This window comes from Typopeltis vanoorti, chromosome 9, assembly GCF_054136105.1.
Source record: "Typopeltis vanoorti isolate ZY-2024b chromosome 9, IOZ_Tvanoo_1.0, whole genome shotgun sequence".
Taxonomy (NCBI): Eukaryota; Metazoa; Arthropoda; class Arachnida; order Uropygi; family Thelyphonidae; genus Typopeltis; species Typopeltis vanoorti.
In genome coordinates this window covers 53,753,504-53,772,289 of record NC_143557.1, presented here as the reverse complement: position 1 = coordinate 53,772,289, position 18,786 = coordinate 53,753,504, and the positions used below count along the sequence as shown (strand labels likewise).

The window sequence follows — 18,786 nt, the reverse complement described above, 5'->3', positions numbered from 1 at the left end:
CTCTGGGAAAAGTCAAAAATGGTTGTCTGAAAATTTCTACGACTTCACCAGTCCAAATGTTTGGCCTCCAAACTCCCCAGACCTTAACCCCATGGATTATTTTGTATGGGGCGCAGTTGAAAAAGACACCAATCGCACTTCCAGTAATACAAAAGCCCAGTTAATGGATAAAATTAAAACAGTTTTTGCGGCCCTTCCCAGGGAGACTGTAGCATCAGCTTGTTCGAGGTTCCGAAGCAGAATTGAAGCTGTGATCGATGCTAATGGTGGTTATTTTGAGTAAATCTTGTTGATAGTATTGTAATTAACTCTGCCTGTAATGTTTTTTTGTCAATTCATTAAATTTAATAGATACAAAGAAGATTTTCTTTTTCCTTACAAAACTGTCAAATTTATCCCGAACACCCTGTATGTATAAGCTAGGATGCTTAATTGCAGTAAGAGTTAAAATCTTTTGCATGATATTTAGCTAGGTATATGCTTGAGTTTCTACTTTCTTCTTCAGTTTTCATAAACATTCAAGCTTTTTCTTAGTCACATTACTCAGTCGCACTGCATTCAGATCAGTTTGTTTTCAGCAGTCATTCGCTGTGTATGTGGCAACACCCTTTTCATCTAAGGACTGGTCGCTTCTGTTGCTATGGAAGTACAATTCCTCAACATAACCACTGCTACGTGGATTTAATCTCAAAATAAATGCATCTGTGTTCAGCAAATGAACAGTGAACCATATTAGGGCATGAAGTTTGATGTATGAGACCAGCCAACTTACTTTCAGTTGAAATGCTCTTATAAATGTTCCTGGTTTTTGAACCCAATTTTTTTTTGTTCTTCTAATTGCAGGAAAATAAATAAAATAGTTATGTATGTATATATCCCAACTCTTGCATGTAAGTCTCTAACCAGATAAAATTCAGTGGTTTCGTTCTTCTCATCATTCTTCCAGAACACCATAAGACTAATTATTGTAAATGTTTCTCTGTCTGTTTTTAATTTGATGCTTATAAATGAATATCATGATAGATTCATGAAACTGTTCTTTCAGTACCTATAATATAGTGTTCATGTGACACAGCCATGGCTAATCATCTGTATATTGTCTGTGACCACTTTTGCTCCACATGTGTAGTTGCAGCAGGACCACGGTGGGCTGAGTGGTTAGCATATCCGCTCTCCAGCTAAACGGCTGAGGTTTGAATCCTGCCATGAACATGAATGCTTGCGATTGTCTGTGAAAATACTAGTTGTGAGCTGTGGATGATGCTTCGCTGTAGTTGATGGATTGAGTGGTGAAGACAGAGAGTTGTAGAGTAGGTGTCCTCCTTTGATGAGTCTTTGGATTCCTTGGAGGTGTCACGTAATAATAATAATAATATAATTCTTTGTCTCTAATATGCATAACAAACTTTTATTTTCAAAGGATTTCTATTAAAATCATGACTTTGTCAGGAGTATATTTTTTCATAATTTACCTTTCTGCATGTTATAATGTATTTCTGTTAATTTTTTTTCTTTCTCTGTTGCATTTTTAAAGAATTTTCATTAAAATCTTATCTGATTTATCTGTTTTTTTTAAGCTAATATTTTAATTTCAAAATTCAAACCTTAAGCTTTTAGGTTTGAAATTATAGTATGTTGATTTTTTTTTCTTGAAAACATTACTAGACTCTCACCTAGTACTTAACTTAGAAGACTTGAGCTTCTAGTAATCTGACCAGCACATACCCTTTGAACTATCTAGCTTAGAAAATTAATTCTGGTAGCTGCTACTGTTAACATAGTGCTCAAGATCATTGGCATATACAAATCTTCTCATCACATTAAGGTCAGAAAATCATTAAGGATAAAAATGAACCAGAATATCATTTACCATTCAAATGCAAAATTTAAATTTAAAATTGCCATCCATCCACATTATAATGCCATTCAAAATGCTGATGTGAAGTTTATTTTATTATAGACTGTTGGCATAATTTATAACAATGTATTTAAAATCAGTTTTTTTTTAACAGATAATTGACTCTGTGATGGCTCTGTTTAGGGTTGACTATAGTGGAAGAGGAGAACTTGCTGATAGGCAACAAAAACTTGCTCAAATGCTATCAAAACTACAAAAAATATCAGAAGGTAAACTAAACTCTTTGGAATATCATATTTTTCTGTGTTCTACATTTTTCCCCCCTCAAATTACAAAACATATATGCGGTTTGTGTAGCCATTTCTAAGATATTTAAAATGAAAACCAGGTAGACCTTTTATTATTTATATGAATGACAATGTAGAAATATGTTGTTCAAATCCTCTTAAGGATTAAATCACCATAAAATAAATAAATGTACAATGATTTTTAACACGTTCGCTGCCACACTACTTCGGCATAGTCTGTTCCCATACACGAGCAATTTCACTTCTTCAAGGTCAGTACGGTACTCTTGTTACCGGCGGTCGGCGTCATACAAGTATACTCGTAATTGGCTTGTGCAGAGCATATACCATCTATGAGAATACACAGTTTTGATGCTAGCTCCACAAGCCAAGCATTTTCACTTCTTCAAGGTCAGTACGGTAATCTCATTGCCGGCGGTAAGCGTCATACGAGTATACTTGTAGCTGGCTTGTGTAGCTGGTTTACCAACTACGAGTATACTCGTAGTTGGCAGCAAACATGTTAAATTTCTAAATAGCATATAATAAAAGATTCTGTCTTACACAATGGGTATTAAAACAGATGACATGGAGCTTCCTCTTTGGATGCTCATACACAGGAGCATCCAGCATCAATACTTTGATCTTATAAATGGAATTGCTGGAATTTTAAGGAAAATTAAATGTGGAGTACATACTAATTTCTAATTTAAAAAAATAATTTAGATAGAGTTTGAGAATAACTGTGCTAGTCTGTAACTTCACCACCAATTCTTTTAATAGTATTGTTCTTTTAACATATTTCCATGTATATCTTATTTGCTATTAAAGTTCAACAGATTATCATTTCACATGTTGTTGATTAAATTACCAATTTCCATTTTTTTTCATATTCTTTCTTGTATGATTTTGTAGGTAAGAGGTGATTGTAGTACAGTATTAAGACATGGCTAACAGAATATGATATAGTTAGTAGGACAGAATGTGCAGGATATAGTGTGTTCATAGATGGAAAAGAATGGGGGAAGGAGTGTTATTGATGATAGCTGATGAACTGCAACCAAAGAGAGTAGAAGATCAACTGCAGGCCAGTGAAAATAGCAATTTGAGGCTATCTGGTGTGAGTTTGAGGCCAGCAGAACAAAATATACAGTTAGATGCTGCTATAGACCAGATAATAGCGATAGTATGCATTGGCAAATAGACTCAATGAGTGGAGGACAGGTAATTATTATGAACGATGTCAACTGTGGAAAGTTTATTTTTCACTTGGTTAGAGTATAATTAATTTAGTTTAATCCTTTATCCAAGTGTGTGCAAACAAAGTTTGCGCCTGAAAGTATCTTCAGGACTGGGGCAAGGTGATACAACACCAGGGCAACTCGTTGCAAAGGTGTAGCAAGCTACCAACACTCCTGTCTCAGTATCTCCCATAATGCAAAACACATCTCCTTGCGGATATGTCTAATGTTATGCATTAAGGGAAGGGCCACTACCCAGACTAGTTTCGACCTTTATTGAGGTCTCTTCAGTGGGAGCCAGGCCCAAGCTGAGATACCAGGCAGAAGCATTCGTAGGTCATCTCTACCTATAGGAGTTGCCAAATGGTGTGCCACCCTTTTATAATAAATTACTCTGGATTTAGAGAAAGATGTTGAAAGTTTATTTTTCACTTGGTTAGAGTATAATAAATTTAGTTTAATCCTTTATCCAAGTGTGTGCAAACAAAGTTTGCACCTGAAAGTATCACCTTGCCCCAGTCCTGAAGATACTTTGGGCCCTTCCCTTAATGCATAACATTAGACATATCCGCAAGGATATGTGTTTTGCATTATGGGAGATACTGAGACAGGAGTGTTGGTAGCTTGCTACACCTTTGCAACGAGTTGCCCTGGTGTTGTATCACCTTGCCCCAGTCCTGAAGATACTTTCAGGCGCAAACTTTGTTTGCACACACTTGGATAAAGGATTAAACTAAATTTATTATACTCTAACCAAGTGAAAAATAAACTTTCAACATCTTTCTCTAAATCCAGAGTATTAAAAAAGGTGTGCCACCCTTTTTTTATTAAAAAAGGGTGGCACACCATTTGGCAACTCCTATAGGTAGAGATGACCCACGAATGCTTCTGCCTGGTATCTCAGCTTGGGCCTGGCTCCCACTGAAGAGACCTCAATAAAGGTCGAAACTAGTCTGGGTAGTGGCCCTTCCCTTAATGCATAACATTAGACATATCTGCAAGGAGATGTGTTTTGCATTATGGGAGATACTGAGACAGGAGTGTTGGTAGCTTGCTACACCTTTGCAACGAGTTGCCCTGGTGTTGTATCACCTTGCCCCAGTCCTGAAGATACTTTCAGGCGCAAACTTTGTTTGCACACACTTGGATAAAGGATTAAACTAAATTTATGATGTCAACTGTGGGACCATAGATTGGAAGAAGGAGAGGATACATGGGGGGAAGAAAATTGATTTTATGTAGTTACTAACAGATAATTACCTGAGACAGCATGTGATGGAATATACTAGAGGGTCGAGAGTGCTCGATCTAGTGATTGCATCTAAGAATTTGTCTATAACGAATATGACTACATTGCCACCAATTGGTGAGAATGATCATATGGTCTTGACCTGAGAGGTGGCTAAATGTGTGGAATTTTCAATTAAGATGGGGTATATGTGGAATTACAGGGCTGGTAAGTATGACAAGCTTAGGAGATTGCTTGGATCAGTGCCATAGCATGTAAAACTACAAGGGCTGGTTGATAGTGCATTGGAAGTGATAAAGGAGTATTTGAAGGAGGTAATGGCAGACTGCATACATAGAGTCAGGAGAGTAAATCAAGTGGGAGTTAAATGGATGAATATCTTCATTAAGCTGGAGCTGCAAAAAAACAAACAACTGCAGAGGAAATTTAAGGAGAAAGGTGACCAGCATAAGGAATGCTGATGGTAAGGAGGTAACAGAATCAGTTGAAATAGTAGAATTACTAAGTGAAAACTTTGCAAGAGTATATCATCCAGGTGGTACTGCAGAAATGAGTGAGAGCGAAAAGTTTATATAGGAACTGAGGTAAATGAAATGGAGGTGTATAGCATATTACAGAACCTTAATGTGAATACAGTTCTGGGATTGGATGGTATACAGCTCGAGTTTTACATGAAGCAGTGAGAAAAACTGTAGTGCTCTTGACCATATTGTTTAATCTAAGTCTCAGCTCTGAGTTAATCCCAAGGGAAAGAGGGTTAAATAATTCCATTGCGTAAAGAAGGCTCGAAGACTGATGTAGCAAATTACCAACCGATCAGCATATCAGGAGTTGTTGTCAAAATATTGAAGAAGTTGGACAAGAGCAAAATACAGGAATGGATAGATGGAAATGGGATACTGTATGTGGGGCAGCATGGTTTTGTGAAGGATAGGTCATGCCTCAGTAACTTTGCTCAAATTTTATAATACAGTGACAGCTGAGTTGGATAAAGGTAATGGGTTTACAGTGATACTTCTGGACTGCTGACAAATGCCTTTGACGGGATTCTTCATGGAATTCTAATCAGTAAACTACAGCACATGGGGATGAATATATGGGTTAGTGAGATGGATAGGAGGGTGGTTGATGGTGAGATATCAGAGAGTAGTGTATTCAGGAGTGGAGTCCAAAAGAAGGGCTCTGATGGCATGTCATGTCACAGGATTCTGTTCTAGGACCACTACTGTTTAATTTGTACATTAATGATATAGGAAAGAATCTGAGAGTAACTGTTATTTGCCAATGATGCAAAGTTGGGTAGAGTAGTAATTAACACAGATGATGTCAAAATTTTGCAGGATGATTTGGATAGATTGGCAGACTGGGAAAAGGAGAATGGATGTCAGTTTATTGTGGCAAAGTGTAGGGTTATGTATTTTGGGGTGAGAAGATTACCAGCTGTATACCACATTGGTGGAACTGTACTCCAGAAAATTGGGAGAGTTAGTGGATAGAGAGTTAAAGTCTCATTAGGGGAGTTTAAGTCCTCTTTATCGAGCCTTATCAGTAAGACCCCCATCTTGAATACTGCACACAGATCTGTGTGCCAGGGTATCTTAGTGATGAAGAGGAGGAGGCAGAGAGAATCTAGAGGTGAGTGACCAAGATGTTAGCAAGTGTATGGAATGAACCTTATGAGTACAGGTTGAAGATTTGCAGGTTACAGAAACTAGTTAATAGACAGAAAAGAAGTGATATGATTGAGACATATCACAATGAAATATCACTAACTTGATTATTAGAAGTGTGAAGTGACCAAGTTAGTGGTCACTTCACATCTGCATAAAATAGCCAGACTGTTTATGTTTGCTCTATTGGGCCTGGTTTTCTAAAAATTTCATATAGAACTTGGGCCACTAGAGGGCCCTAAAGTGTGTAGTGTTGGAAAAGAGCTCTGGAAAAGATAAGTGCTATTGTGAGTAATAACTAGCAATATTTAATGAATTTTATTGCTGTATTATTTATTTTTGATAATGAAGTCTGTCTGCAAACAACAAACAATAAATTACATAATAACCACAGTAATTAACTTTAATTAAATGAAAGTAGAGATATTTCATACTGAAAATAACAGTACATCATCAGTGTGTAGAAACAAGCAAATCAAAGAAACGGGAATACATGGTACATACAGCAGTCAGTGGTTTACCAATTAAAAACTATAGCCATGTGCTAGAAATTAATATTAATAAATAATATTATTAACAACTATTTTTGATGGTTGCATAAAATAAGAATCTCCCAAACTTTTGGGAGAGAGAGAGAGGCAATCATTCCGATTCAGATTTAGCCGATGTAAAAGGGCTTCGCAACTTTCTTTGAAAAGGCATTCATATTTAAATGTGTGCTTTTGTGGAGAAGTGTGTCTGCATGATTTCTGGGCAATTTATTAGTTGAAATCGCCCTCTTTAAATAGAACACAATGGCAGTACTCACAAGGTCATCAACTGGCGACACTAGGTGAGTACTGCAAAAATCAAGTGGCATTAATAACATAGACTTTTCAAAAATGATTCGATGTTGTGAGTGTAATATGTATGCATGGCGGAGTGTAAAAGACTGTGGGAGTGATAGAATGAAATTGTCAGAATGCAAAATTTGATGAAACAGTTATTGAAAATGAAAAATGAAATGAAGAATATGTGGAGTGAATTAGATATTTAGTGGAAACTAATGAAAATGTACAAAAGAATAGAATGAAAGAAAAATGGGTAAAAGAGGTGATGAGTGATTCCAGGATAGCAGCGTATGGAGATTACATGGTTAGAGGATTAGTTAATGAGAGTCCATAAGGACTCTCTGATTAACTAATTTGCTATCCAGGAGACAGAATGATAATAAGGATAATTCAGGCATTGGACATGAAGAAGAAATGAGGAAGAGAATTAGTGGTGGTTGTGAGGACAGAGGATCTGAGTGGACATAAGGAGCATATGAGGGCAAATATCAGGAGGTTATTGAGAAGAGTGAAAGATAACAGTGTACTGGGAAAGGTTGTCAGTGTATTGCCGAGATGACAATAATGAGTTGAGATGGAGAGCCAAAGTCATGATGGTATGCTAGCGGAGCTGGGAGTACAGTTTATGGATGTGTGGCATGTGTTTGAGGGAAGAATGGAATTATACAGGCATGATGGGTTGCATTTGCATGGCTTTGGAGTGAGTGAACTGGAGAAAGTGTTGGTAGATGGAAGTATAGTGTGTGATGCATGCAAGAGATCAGAAATAAGAGATTAAGTGAAAAATCAGGAGAGTGGTATTGAAGAGACAGAAGTGCTTTGCAGTGGAAACTAGTAGTAGTAGTGTGAAAGATGAAGAGAAATGGGAATGCAAGAGGAACAAGGAAGCAGGGGGAGCCTGGGTGGACAGGGAGACATGACATGGAGAGAGAGAGAGAGAGTGGATGTTGAAAGTGGCAGTGAGTGTGAGTGTGTAAATGGAGTATATTGCAATGTGGGTGAGAAAGTTGAGACTCAGCAGATATATGAGGTAAGTGGTGATAAAGATGATGGGACAGGTGTGATGGGGAAATCACAACCAGCAAGTGGCTTGGATAGGACTAGTTATAGACCTCAAAATGAACTGCTGTGTTTATTTACAAATGCCAGAAATATCAGAAATAAGGAGATGAAATGGTTTCACTGATTGAGTGTATTTGTCCCAAAATCATTGGAATAAGTGAAATATGGTTGATAATATTCTAATGGGAATAAAAATGGAAGAATACAGTATTTTTTGTGAGGATAGAAAGGACAGTAAGGGAGGGAGGTGGAATGCTGTTGATGATATCAGGAGAATTATGTTCACATAAAGTGGACATGAAAGAGGGAAATAGTGGCGATTATGAGGCAGTGTGGTGTATTGTGGAGTTGACAGGAAGACATATTTAGTTGGATGTTGCTATAATCCAGGGAATGTGGAGAGTGGTGATGAAAAAATGTATAAACAACTTGGATTAGTGAACAAAGGAAGAGTATTTATTATGGGTGATTTTAATTATGGCATTATAGATTGGAATGAAGAGATAGCATTTGGAATAAGGAAAATGAATTTCTCAAGTTCTTAAGAGATAACTGTCTCAGGCAGCACGTAAAGGAGGGCACATGAGGATCAAGAGTTTTAGATCTGATCATTTCATCAGAGGATGTAATTGTGAGTCGGGTTTCATACTTTGTTTCAGTTGCTTGCTGAGGGCGATCATGAAGTGATCATCTGGGTTGCTAGCCATATGCAGACTTCTGTGAGGACAGGATATATGTGGAATTATAAGACTGGTGATTACGACCAACTTAGGAGACAGCTTGGGAGCTATAGCATGGAATGAGGACTTGAGCAGTAAGGAAATAAATGCTACTTGGGAACTGACAAAGAAATGCATAATAGCATCAATGTGTGAATGTATTATTATTATTACCTAGGCCTCCATGGAGTCAAAAGACTCATCGTGGGAGGACGTTTTTAGGAAACACAAAGTTTATCATACCTCTCCTTAAACCCATTGACCGTTCCCGCTCCAACCACTCTCTCAGGCAATGCATTCCAAGGTTCAACCACCTCCACGCAAAGAAACCACTCCACACCCTCTTGTGCACAGCCTCCTTTCGTAACTTCCAGGGATGCCCCCCCCCCTTGAAAGCCAAATTGCTGAATAAGATAGGTATAAAAGAGATAAATGAGGGAGTTAAGCATGAAATCTGGAAGAAGAAGGTACTTTGGATACAGTACAGGATGAATAATGATAAAAATCAGTTACATGAAGAGTATAAAGAACAAGCCATGTTCATTATGGAACAGCATGGAAGCAAGTTTACATGCAGCCTGTATCCAGAAAGGGAGACAAATTTCAGCCATTTAATTAATGTCCCATTGCTATGGAGAAGGTTATCAACAATCTGCGTCTTCATTTCCTAGAGACTCATCAATTAATTAGTGATCACTAATATGGATTCTGCCATTTTCATTCTACAACTTATCTCCTTGCTAATCTCACCCACCATTAGACATAAGGTATAGAAAGATTTGGAGAAATCCATTTTTCTCCAAAGAGAGCGACTATATATCTCCAAACATAGTTACTTTTGATATTTCAAGGGCATTCAGTTGTGTCTGGCATTGAGACCTCCTGAACAAGCTATCATTTTATGGTATCTCTCGTTTACTCTGTGATTGGATTGCCAACTTTCTCACTGGTTATTCATTGCTTGCCATGATAGATGACTTCCTCTCATTCAGATTTCTCTATCAATGTTGGAGTTCCCCAGGGTTCTGTGCTCTCATGCACACTCTTCCTCTTTTACATCGATTACCTTTCTCCAACTTCAAATCATATTCACAGTTTTGCCAATGACATTACTCTTCATTCCTCTTCCTCATTCGAGTAACCCTCAGGATGTTCCATAATTAATGTTTTAAACACTGATCTCGACATCCTCAAATGGGGTGATGACAACTTAATAAATTTCAATGCATTGAATACTCAGGCCTGTCTTATTACCCACAAGAAAGATCCTACTTCACTATGTTCTCTTCATCTAGTCACTTGACAGTAGAGTGACTTTGTCATTCTTCCTACTGGTGTCAATGGAGCTGTCATTTCTTTAGCATGTTTTCTCAAAATGCATGGCAAAATCCTATCCAGTCCCACTGTTTTATTGACATGCAGAGTAATCAGTATTTAAAACACATACATTCTCCTCTTACACTTCTAGATCGTGAACCTTCCCCATCCTCTAGTATTAAAATCTACTTCTCCATGATGAAATACTCCATTAAAGTGATAATTAAACAACTCCACTATGTCTTCTACTAGTCCCTTTCCTAAGCATTAGGCCAGGAAAGTGACTAGTATGATAACAAAGGCAAAACTTGAATATGATAAGTGATCAAGGCCTATAAGTTTAAGAAGAGAGTGTGTTTCAAATACTGATTACTCTAGATGTCAATAAGGCAATGGGACTGGATAGGATTTTGTCATGCTTTTTGAGGGACCATGCTACAGAAATGATAGCTCCTTAGCTTTTCAATGAGAGTCCAGCTATGGAAAAAGGTGCCCAAGGAGTGGAAGGAAGGAAGGAAAGATAGTGCTTTGCTTTTGCATAAGGGTGGTAGTATAACAGAACTGTCAAACTATAGACCACTTTGTATTTCTTCAATAGTTGTTAAGATTGTGGAGAAATTAGTGAGAGATCACATACAGCATTCAGTAGATGAATGTAATGTTATCTGTGAGAGTCAGCATGGAATCTCTGCCCCTCTCCTTATATCTCTTCCATAACTTTTTTTTTCACCTGCAGTTCCAGTTTGATATGATTTGGCATTAACTTCATACACTGAATGCTGTATGTGATCTCTCACTAATTGTAATAGTGAGAGATCACTATCATCCAATTCCACCATCCATGGAACTGCCCCTGACTGATTTCTAAGATTATTATAATCATCTGTCTTGTAATTCCACATAAATTCCCTTCTCCTTGATACTCCTGCATGTTTATTCATCCTCCAAGTCAAAACCACACGGTCAGTCTCTCCAACCAGGGGCAGGGATGCCATCTCAGTTACACTCAGATCCTCTGATGCTATGACCAAATCCAAAACTTCATGTTCCTTCTACTACATGTTGACTAAGACATTTGTCCTCCAAGAATTCCAGAGATTCCATTCCTTTATTACCACATGCAGTTTCCTCTTCCCAATTTATACTGCTTAGTTAAAATCTCTGGTAACGATCATTCTTTTTACACTCACCAAGTTCAACTGCCTAAACATTTCCTGCACTTCACCATCTGTGCTCCATTGCTTATAGCAACGCCCCACTAAATATCTTGTCTTGTTCATCTTCACCTCACACTGTATGCTCTCAAAACTATTAGCGTCATTGCCCTCCAAATCCTCCACTCTGAAATCCTCCACCATTCACTTATCATAAGCAATACTCCACCACGGCATTTGCCCTCAGTGATATGCTGATACAAATGGAAATAGCAGAGTATAGTATTTGTGTCGGCATATCATTTTCCATCAACCAAGGAATCTGGGAAAAGAAAATCTAGTATAAGCTTCTCTTCAACCACTGCCATAACAGCCATTCCGATCTGGGCATTGATACTGAAGTTCTTTTCAGCAACATTCTGAAAAACAGAGACTACCCAATGAGGAGAGACCTAGCATCTCCTGCTAAACATCAACAAGTGATGATACAACATCACTATAGCTCCATTCTGTAATGTGTGCTACAACTTTGCTGCTGTCGTAGTATATGGATGCAGCTATCTGATAGACTAGATATACCAGTACTCACCAAAGAACAAACTATTTTTCTACAGTTCCCTCCATTGGTCAACAACAAGCAAAGAATCTTGATATTTATAATAAATGAGTTGAAGTACCACATATAGAAGGTCTGGAATAGATACAAAAAAATTTGCATCCTTCAAGTCATTTTTAATTATACCCAATTGTATTCATATTTATGAATTTATGGACACAAAACGCACGTGTTGAAAAGATTATTTTACTGGTTAATAATAAAATAATAACTTGACGTTTCGACCCCTGTATTGAGGTCATCAGCAGAAGGATACATGTGTATAAGAACCAAGCTACATGCTGTTGCACTCTATACAGGTAAATTACATCTATGTTGTTAACTAATCTTTTTTCTTAGCCTGCCCTCTAGTGATTAAAAAAAAAAAAAAATTACCATTAAAACTACAATAAACTCTGCCAAAGTCCTCATGTACTAGGATTCTTCTGGAATTATACAGTTCATATTAATTATTGCGATCACTGAGACGTGGTTGACAGAAGGGGATATAACAACAGGAATAGAAGTCGCTGGGTATAGCTTTTTTCGCCAGGATAGGAGGGGAAAGCATGGTGGTGGGGTGCTGCTTATGATAAGTGATGACCTATGTCCTCTAAGAGTGTAGAATTTGGAAGGTAGTGAGACAAATGATTTTGAGAGCGTATGGTGTGAGGTAGAGGTAGGCAAGACAGGATATTTAGTGGGGTGTTGCTACAGACCCAGGAGCACACAGGATGGGGACCAGGAGATGTTTAGACAGCTAAGTTTGGCAAGTGCAAGAAGAATGATTGTTATGGGAGATTTTAACTTCAGTAGTATAAATTGGAGAGAGGAAGATGCATGTAACAATAGGGGAATGGAATTTCTAGAATTCTTGAGGGACAAATGTCTTAGGCAACATGTAACAGAGGGAACAAGAGGTTCAAAAATTTTGGATTTGGTTATAGCATCAGAAGAGTTGATAATAACTGAGTTGACGTCTCTCCCACCAGTTGGAGAGAGTGACCATATGGTTTTGACTTGGAAAATGAATAGACATGCAGGAGTATCAAAGAGACGGGAACTTATGTGGAATTATAAGGCAGATGATTATAATAGTCTTTGACGTCAACTTCGGGAAGTTTCATGGAGGGAGGAATTGGAAGGCAGGGATATCACCAGTGCGTGGGAAATTGTGAAAGAATATTTGTTATCAGCAATGTTAAGTTGTATACCACGAGTGAAGAAGAGGGCGCAATTTGGAGTAAAGTGGATGACAAACAATATTAAACAGGAATTGCATGCGAAAAAGAGGCTATGGAAGAGATATAAGGAGACAGGTGAAGAGATGCATGAGGAATATAAGACACAGGCCAGAAGAGTGACTCGTGTGGTAAGGAAAGCAAAACTGGAATATGAGAGGAGATTGGCCCTGAGATCCAAAGAAAATCCTAGGGAATTTTTTAGCTATGTGGCCAGTAGGAGGAGAAATGACTGTGGAAGAATGATATTGTGGGATAAAAATGGGAATAGAGTGACTGATGCAGAGGACATAGTGGAATTGTTCAATGAACACTTTATTGGAGTATTTCATCCTAGAGGAGTCAGTTTTAATGCTAGAGGGATAGGACTGGTACGAGGTCTGGAGGTACAGGAGGAGAGTGTGTTTCAGATACTGAGTACTCTGGATGTCAGTAAAGCTGTGGGACTGGATGGTATTTCGCCACGAGTTTTGAGAGAATGTGCTAGGGAATTGACAATACCTTTAACGTGGCTTTTCAATGAAAGTCTGGCTTTGGCAAAGGTGCCCAGGGAATGGAAGGAAGGTAAGATAGTGCCATTGCATAAGGGTGGTAACAGACTGGAAGTGTCTAATTATAGGCCAGTCTGTGTGTCATCAGTAGTTGTTAAGATCTTGGAGAAAGTAGTGAGGGACTGTATACAGCATTGGGCAGATGAGGGTAATGTTATCTGTGAGAATCAACATGGATTTGTGAAAGGACGCTCTTGTTTTAGCAATATGCTAGCCTTTTATAATAAAGTTACAAGAGCATTAGATGAGGGAAAGGCATATACTGCAATTTTCTTAGACTTGGCGAAGGCATTTGACAGGGTGCCACATGATAAGCTGATATTTAAGTTGCAGCACATGGGTCTGGATGTCAGATTGGTCAACTGGATTCAGGATTGGCTGTCTGATAGGTATCAGAGAGTTGTGTATGGTGGAGCAGTTTCCAGGAGGCAGAGGGTTACAAGTGGGGTCCCACAGGGCTCAGTACTAGCACCTATATTGTTTAACCTTTATATCAATGACATAGCCAGTGGATTGCAGGGGGATATTCAGTTGTTTGCGGATGATGCGAAGCTTGGAAGGATTATTAGTAATAGTGCAGATGTGGTAGCCCTGCAAGAGGATTTAAATAAGCTAGATAGATGGGCAAATGAATGGGGGTGTCAGTTTAATGCAGCAAAATGTAAGGTCTTGAGGTTTGGGAAACATCGATGGGATGCTGCATACTCTATGGGAGGAGTTATACTGGAGGAAGTAGGGGAGACAAGAGATCTGGGGTTGATGATTGATAGAAACCTGAAGTTTAGGGGACATATTGCAAAGGTGGTGAAGGTAACACAGAGGATTGCTGCTATTATGAGAAGGACACTGACCTGCAGAGATAAGAGGGTTATCATTCCGTTGTATAAGTCTCTGATCAGACCACACTTGGACTATTGTTCTCAGATTTGGTCCCCAGGATTTGAAGGGGATAAATTAACTGTGGAAAGGATACAAAGACGGATGACAAAGATGGTTTCACGACTGTACAAGGATAGTTATGAGGATCGGCTGAGAGAATGTGGACTGCAGAGTTTGGTGGATAGAAGAAGGAGAGGTGATATGATTGAGACTTTTAAACTGTTGAGAGGTGGTTACAGGGTTGACACTGGGGAGTTCTTTCGCTTGGTTGATCAGCGGGAAGGAGTGATGACAGGAGGCCATCCCTGGAAGTTACGAAAGGAAACTGTGAGCAAGAGGGTAAGGAGTGGTTTCTTTGTGTGGAGGGTGGTTGAGCCGTGGAATGCATTGCCTGATGGAGTGGTGGGAGCGAGAACGGTCAGTGGGTTTAAGGAGTGGTATGATAAACTTTGTGTTTCTCAGGGGGGGACCTCCCCTCGATGAGTCTTGACAGACTTTATGTCTTAGAAAGGACCTCCCTCGATGAGTCTTTTGACTCCTTGGAGGCCTGAATAATAATAATAATAATAATAATTATCTTCTGAATTTGTACAGTACAGGTTGCTATTGAATGTTCAGGAAGAAAAAAAAAAAAAAAACACTTCACCAAGTCTTCTTGTATTGAGATTTTTCTTTGTGGTTGCTATGAAGGTTGCAGATGGATCCTCCACATTCTTGGAATGGTTAGACCATCATTTTTATTCAGATTCGGATCATGTTTGAGCATTTCACATGCTTCCTTGAATTTCCGCTCAAACCAGGTTTTGGTGCGGTGTAGGGACTTGGTACCTTTCCAATCAGTTCTGTGGTATGTTTGGAGTGCGTGATCGGAAAAGCCGGTTTTTCCAAAATGGAGGTATTTTATGTGTCATTTGTGTTCATTCTTCCTGATTGGGATGGTTCACCCTGTTTTCCCTATGTATGGTATGTTACATATGCAATGTATTTTGTAAACCATTGGGTGGGCTAGATGTGGCAGAGGATCCTTGGAAGAACTGAGTAGGTGTCTTAATTTTGTTGGGGATTTAAAGGTGGTTTTGGTGTTGTATTTGTGTAGTGTTCTGTCTATTTTTTCTGAAATGCCTCTAACACGTGGTATAGCAATAGCATTCTTGAAATCTTTTTTGTTATTAGTGGTATCTTTGTGGAGGATCTTGTGAATGGTTTTTATACTGTATCCATTTTTTTATAAAGGTATGTTTGATGGTCTCATATTCATGGTTAAGAGCTTGTTCATTTGAACAAATAGTTTGAGCTCTGTGTTTAAGGGTGCTTATGAACCCTAGTTTTTGTGTTGGGTGGTGATAAGAAGTTTTGTGTATGTATTGGCCTGTGTGTGTAGGTTTGTGATAAACCGAGAAGGAGAGACAGCCTGAAGGAAGATGTGTGACAAGTGTGTCTAGTAACGGAAGAGAGTTATTTTTTTTCCTATTTCAATCGTGAATTGGACGTTTGTGTTGTTTGTTCAGGTGGCTAAGGAATGTATTTAGTGCCTCTCGGCCGTGGGGCCAAATGGCAAAAATATCGTCAACGTATCTGAGCCAAATTTTGGGCTTTAGGCACGCCTACTCTAGAGCTCGTTGCTCAAAGTCTTGCATATAAAAGTTTGCTATTGGGAGGAGGAGGGAAGTGGTGAGCCCATGGCTGTACCCTCTTTTTGAAGGTAAAAATTGTTTTGCCACACGAAATATCCGGAGTGGAGTACGTGGGCAAACAAGGGCCGTGATGTTGTGTGGAAATATGTTCTGTAAGAGTAAGATAGTATCATTGATTGGGACATTGGTGAAAAGGCTACATATGTATAAGAACCAAGCTACATGGTGTTGCACTCTATACAGGTAAATTACATCTATGTTGTTAACTAATCTTTTTTCTTAGCCTGCGCTCTATTGATTTAAAAAAAAAAAAAAAAATTACCAATAAAAACTACAATAAACTCTGCTTTTTTTTTTTTTTTTTTTTTAATCACTAGAGGGCAGGCTAAGAAAAAAGATTAGTTAACAACGTAGATGTAATTTACCTGTATAGAGTGCAACAGCATGTAGCTTGGTTCTTATACACATGTATCCTTTTGATGATGACCTCAATACCGGGGTGAAGTTATTATTTTATTATTAATCAGTAAAATAATCTTTTCAACATGTGTGTTTTGTGTCCCTAAATTCAGAAATATCAATGCTGATCGCCATGTAACTTTAAAAGAAAAAGATACCAGATTGTATTGTTTAAGTTATACAACTCTCTTCTTTGTTTTCTGAACATCGAAAAGGAAATCTTAGATGAGTTTAAATTCAGGAAAACACGGTGCAGCTTGCCCATTTTATGTACCTTGAGAGATTGGTCAGCTAAATTTTTTTCTGTTTCTGTTATAGTGGTTTACTTTCTCATCAAAAAGTAATTTTGAGTTCTAATTCTTACAGAATCTTCTTAAGTTTCTCTCCTCTTTGGTCTTTCCTGAGTGAGTAGACAACAACCCTGGATGGGGCAGGCTAACTCAAGACGATTCACTCGGAAGGAGAGATCATCCAGGTACCGCTCACCCTCGGGTCCCATCTAACAAGGGTGAGTTTTATGTTACTGAGCACATGATGAAAGAGGCTTACAGATAGCTTTTAGTTAATAAGATGAGAATTATGAGCCAAGGCCTTTTCCTACTTCTATTATTGCCACTTTTTTTTTCCTTTATGAACTCCCCTATGAACAGGCTCACTTGCCCTCTGTAATTCTTTCATAGGCCGATGATGTGAACCTGTACTGTTTCATTGATTGGCCGCCAACTCCCGATTAGGGAGGGATCCCTGTTCGACTATGAGATCAATATAGTGTGGCATTGTATTAACTCACTTGGTATTTCTCCAGTGAGAAGAAAGGTGTTGTAGAATATCACCAGGATAGGAAGAATGAAGTGGTCCATGCCTTGTGATAGAATTCTATGTCTAATCCATCTGACCCAGGTGACTTTTAGGCATGGCATTGTTTGTAAGCTGATGTTATTTCTGTTGTGGTGATTGGTCTATCTAGATCCTTTGTATATGAGTAGGAAGTTCACCAGTAGTTCAGGGAGAGCAATCAGTGGAAGCACTACTGTTTTCGAAGAGCAGCTGATAAAGATTTCTGAAGGCGACAAGTATTTGTTGCATGGTATTTAGCTTCTGGCTTCCCACTTTGATGTTAGTGATTGTTCTCTCTTGCCAGAACTTTGAGAAGTGCCTCTGGTAAAAAGCCACTAGTGGTTTGTTGGCTGAGCATAGTTGCACCTGAACTTTAAGCTTTTCCTCCTCCGTTTGTCTTGCTATTTCTGCTTCTATTTCTGAGTTTATATCTCACAATATGTTATCACTTGGTATACCGCTGTGTTGATATATAGCTTTGTTGGAACCAACTTTGTTCCTTGTAGATATCACAAAGCTGCTGTGTTCTAGCAAACGCGTGTTCCTTGCCCCCATTTGATTATCTTGTCTTTTACCTCTGCCTTAAAATGAACTCACATATCCCAATCCCAGGTTCAAAATGTTGTTCCAAGTGGAGCACAGTTGTTGAAGCTTTGCTGAGAACAGAGATGGAAAATGTGGCAAAAGTCTTCATGGGCCAGGTCCAACCTCTACACTTTTGAAGCATTGAATTTAAGTAGGATCCGTCTGTGATCTGATATGCTATTAATAGAGTTGACTAGCTATAGTTCTTTCACTTGTGTCAAGAATTGGTGGGGGGTAGATACATAAAAGCTGTCTGGTCTTGTACTGACTCTGCAGTTTAAACAGTTATAAGCTATCATATTTGGATTGCAGAGTCTCATACAAGCTAGGCGTTTCTTAGCCAAGTTTGTAAGTTGCTGTAACCCCGTATCCTTCTTCTTGGGTTGCCTCCAATCTTGTCGAGTGCCAGATTTTCAATAAAGTTCCCTCATTAGAATAATGTAGGAAGCTCTGTAAAGGTAGATTTCTGTTTACGCAAAGAATGCATCTCTATCCTCCTGCTGTGTTGGAGCATATACATTTACTAATCTTATAGTGCAGCCTGTATAACTTCCATATTGCTTCCTGTTTAGATGAAGAAAGGAGCCCTTGAACATGAAGAGAGGCAATGCAGAAGGA

At 38.5% G+C, this 18,786-nt stretch overlaps 1 protein-coding gene across 1 annotated transcript in view; it reads left to right on the top strand.

The window, feature by feature from the left end:
• Positions 1–18,786, top strand: part of LOC150103052 (meiotic recombination protein DMC1 homolog) — a 320,619-nt gene that overhangs the window by 213,669 nt on the left and 88,164 nt on the right. Inside the window, exon 11 of the mRNA XM_090397700.1 lies at positions 2,013–2,127. Within this exon, the coding sequence (XP_090253826.1) occupies positions 2,013–2,127 (115 nt within the window). The remainder of the gene's footprint in view (positions 1–2,012; positions 2,128–18,786) is intronic.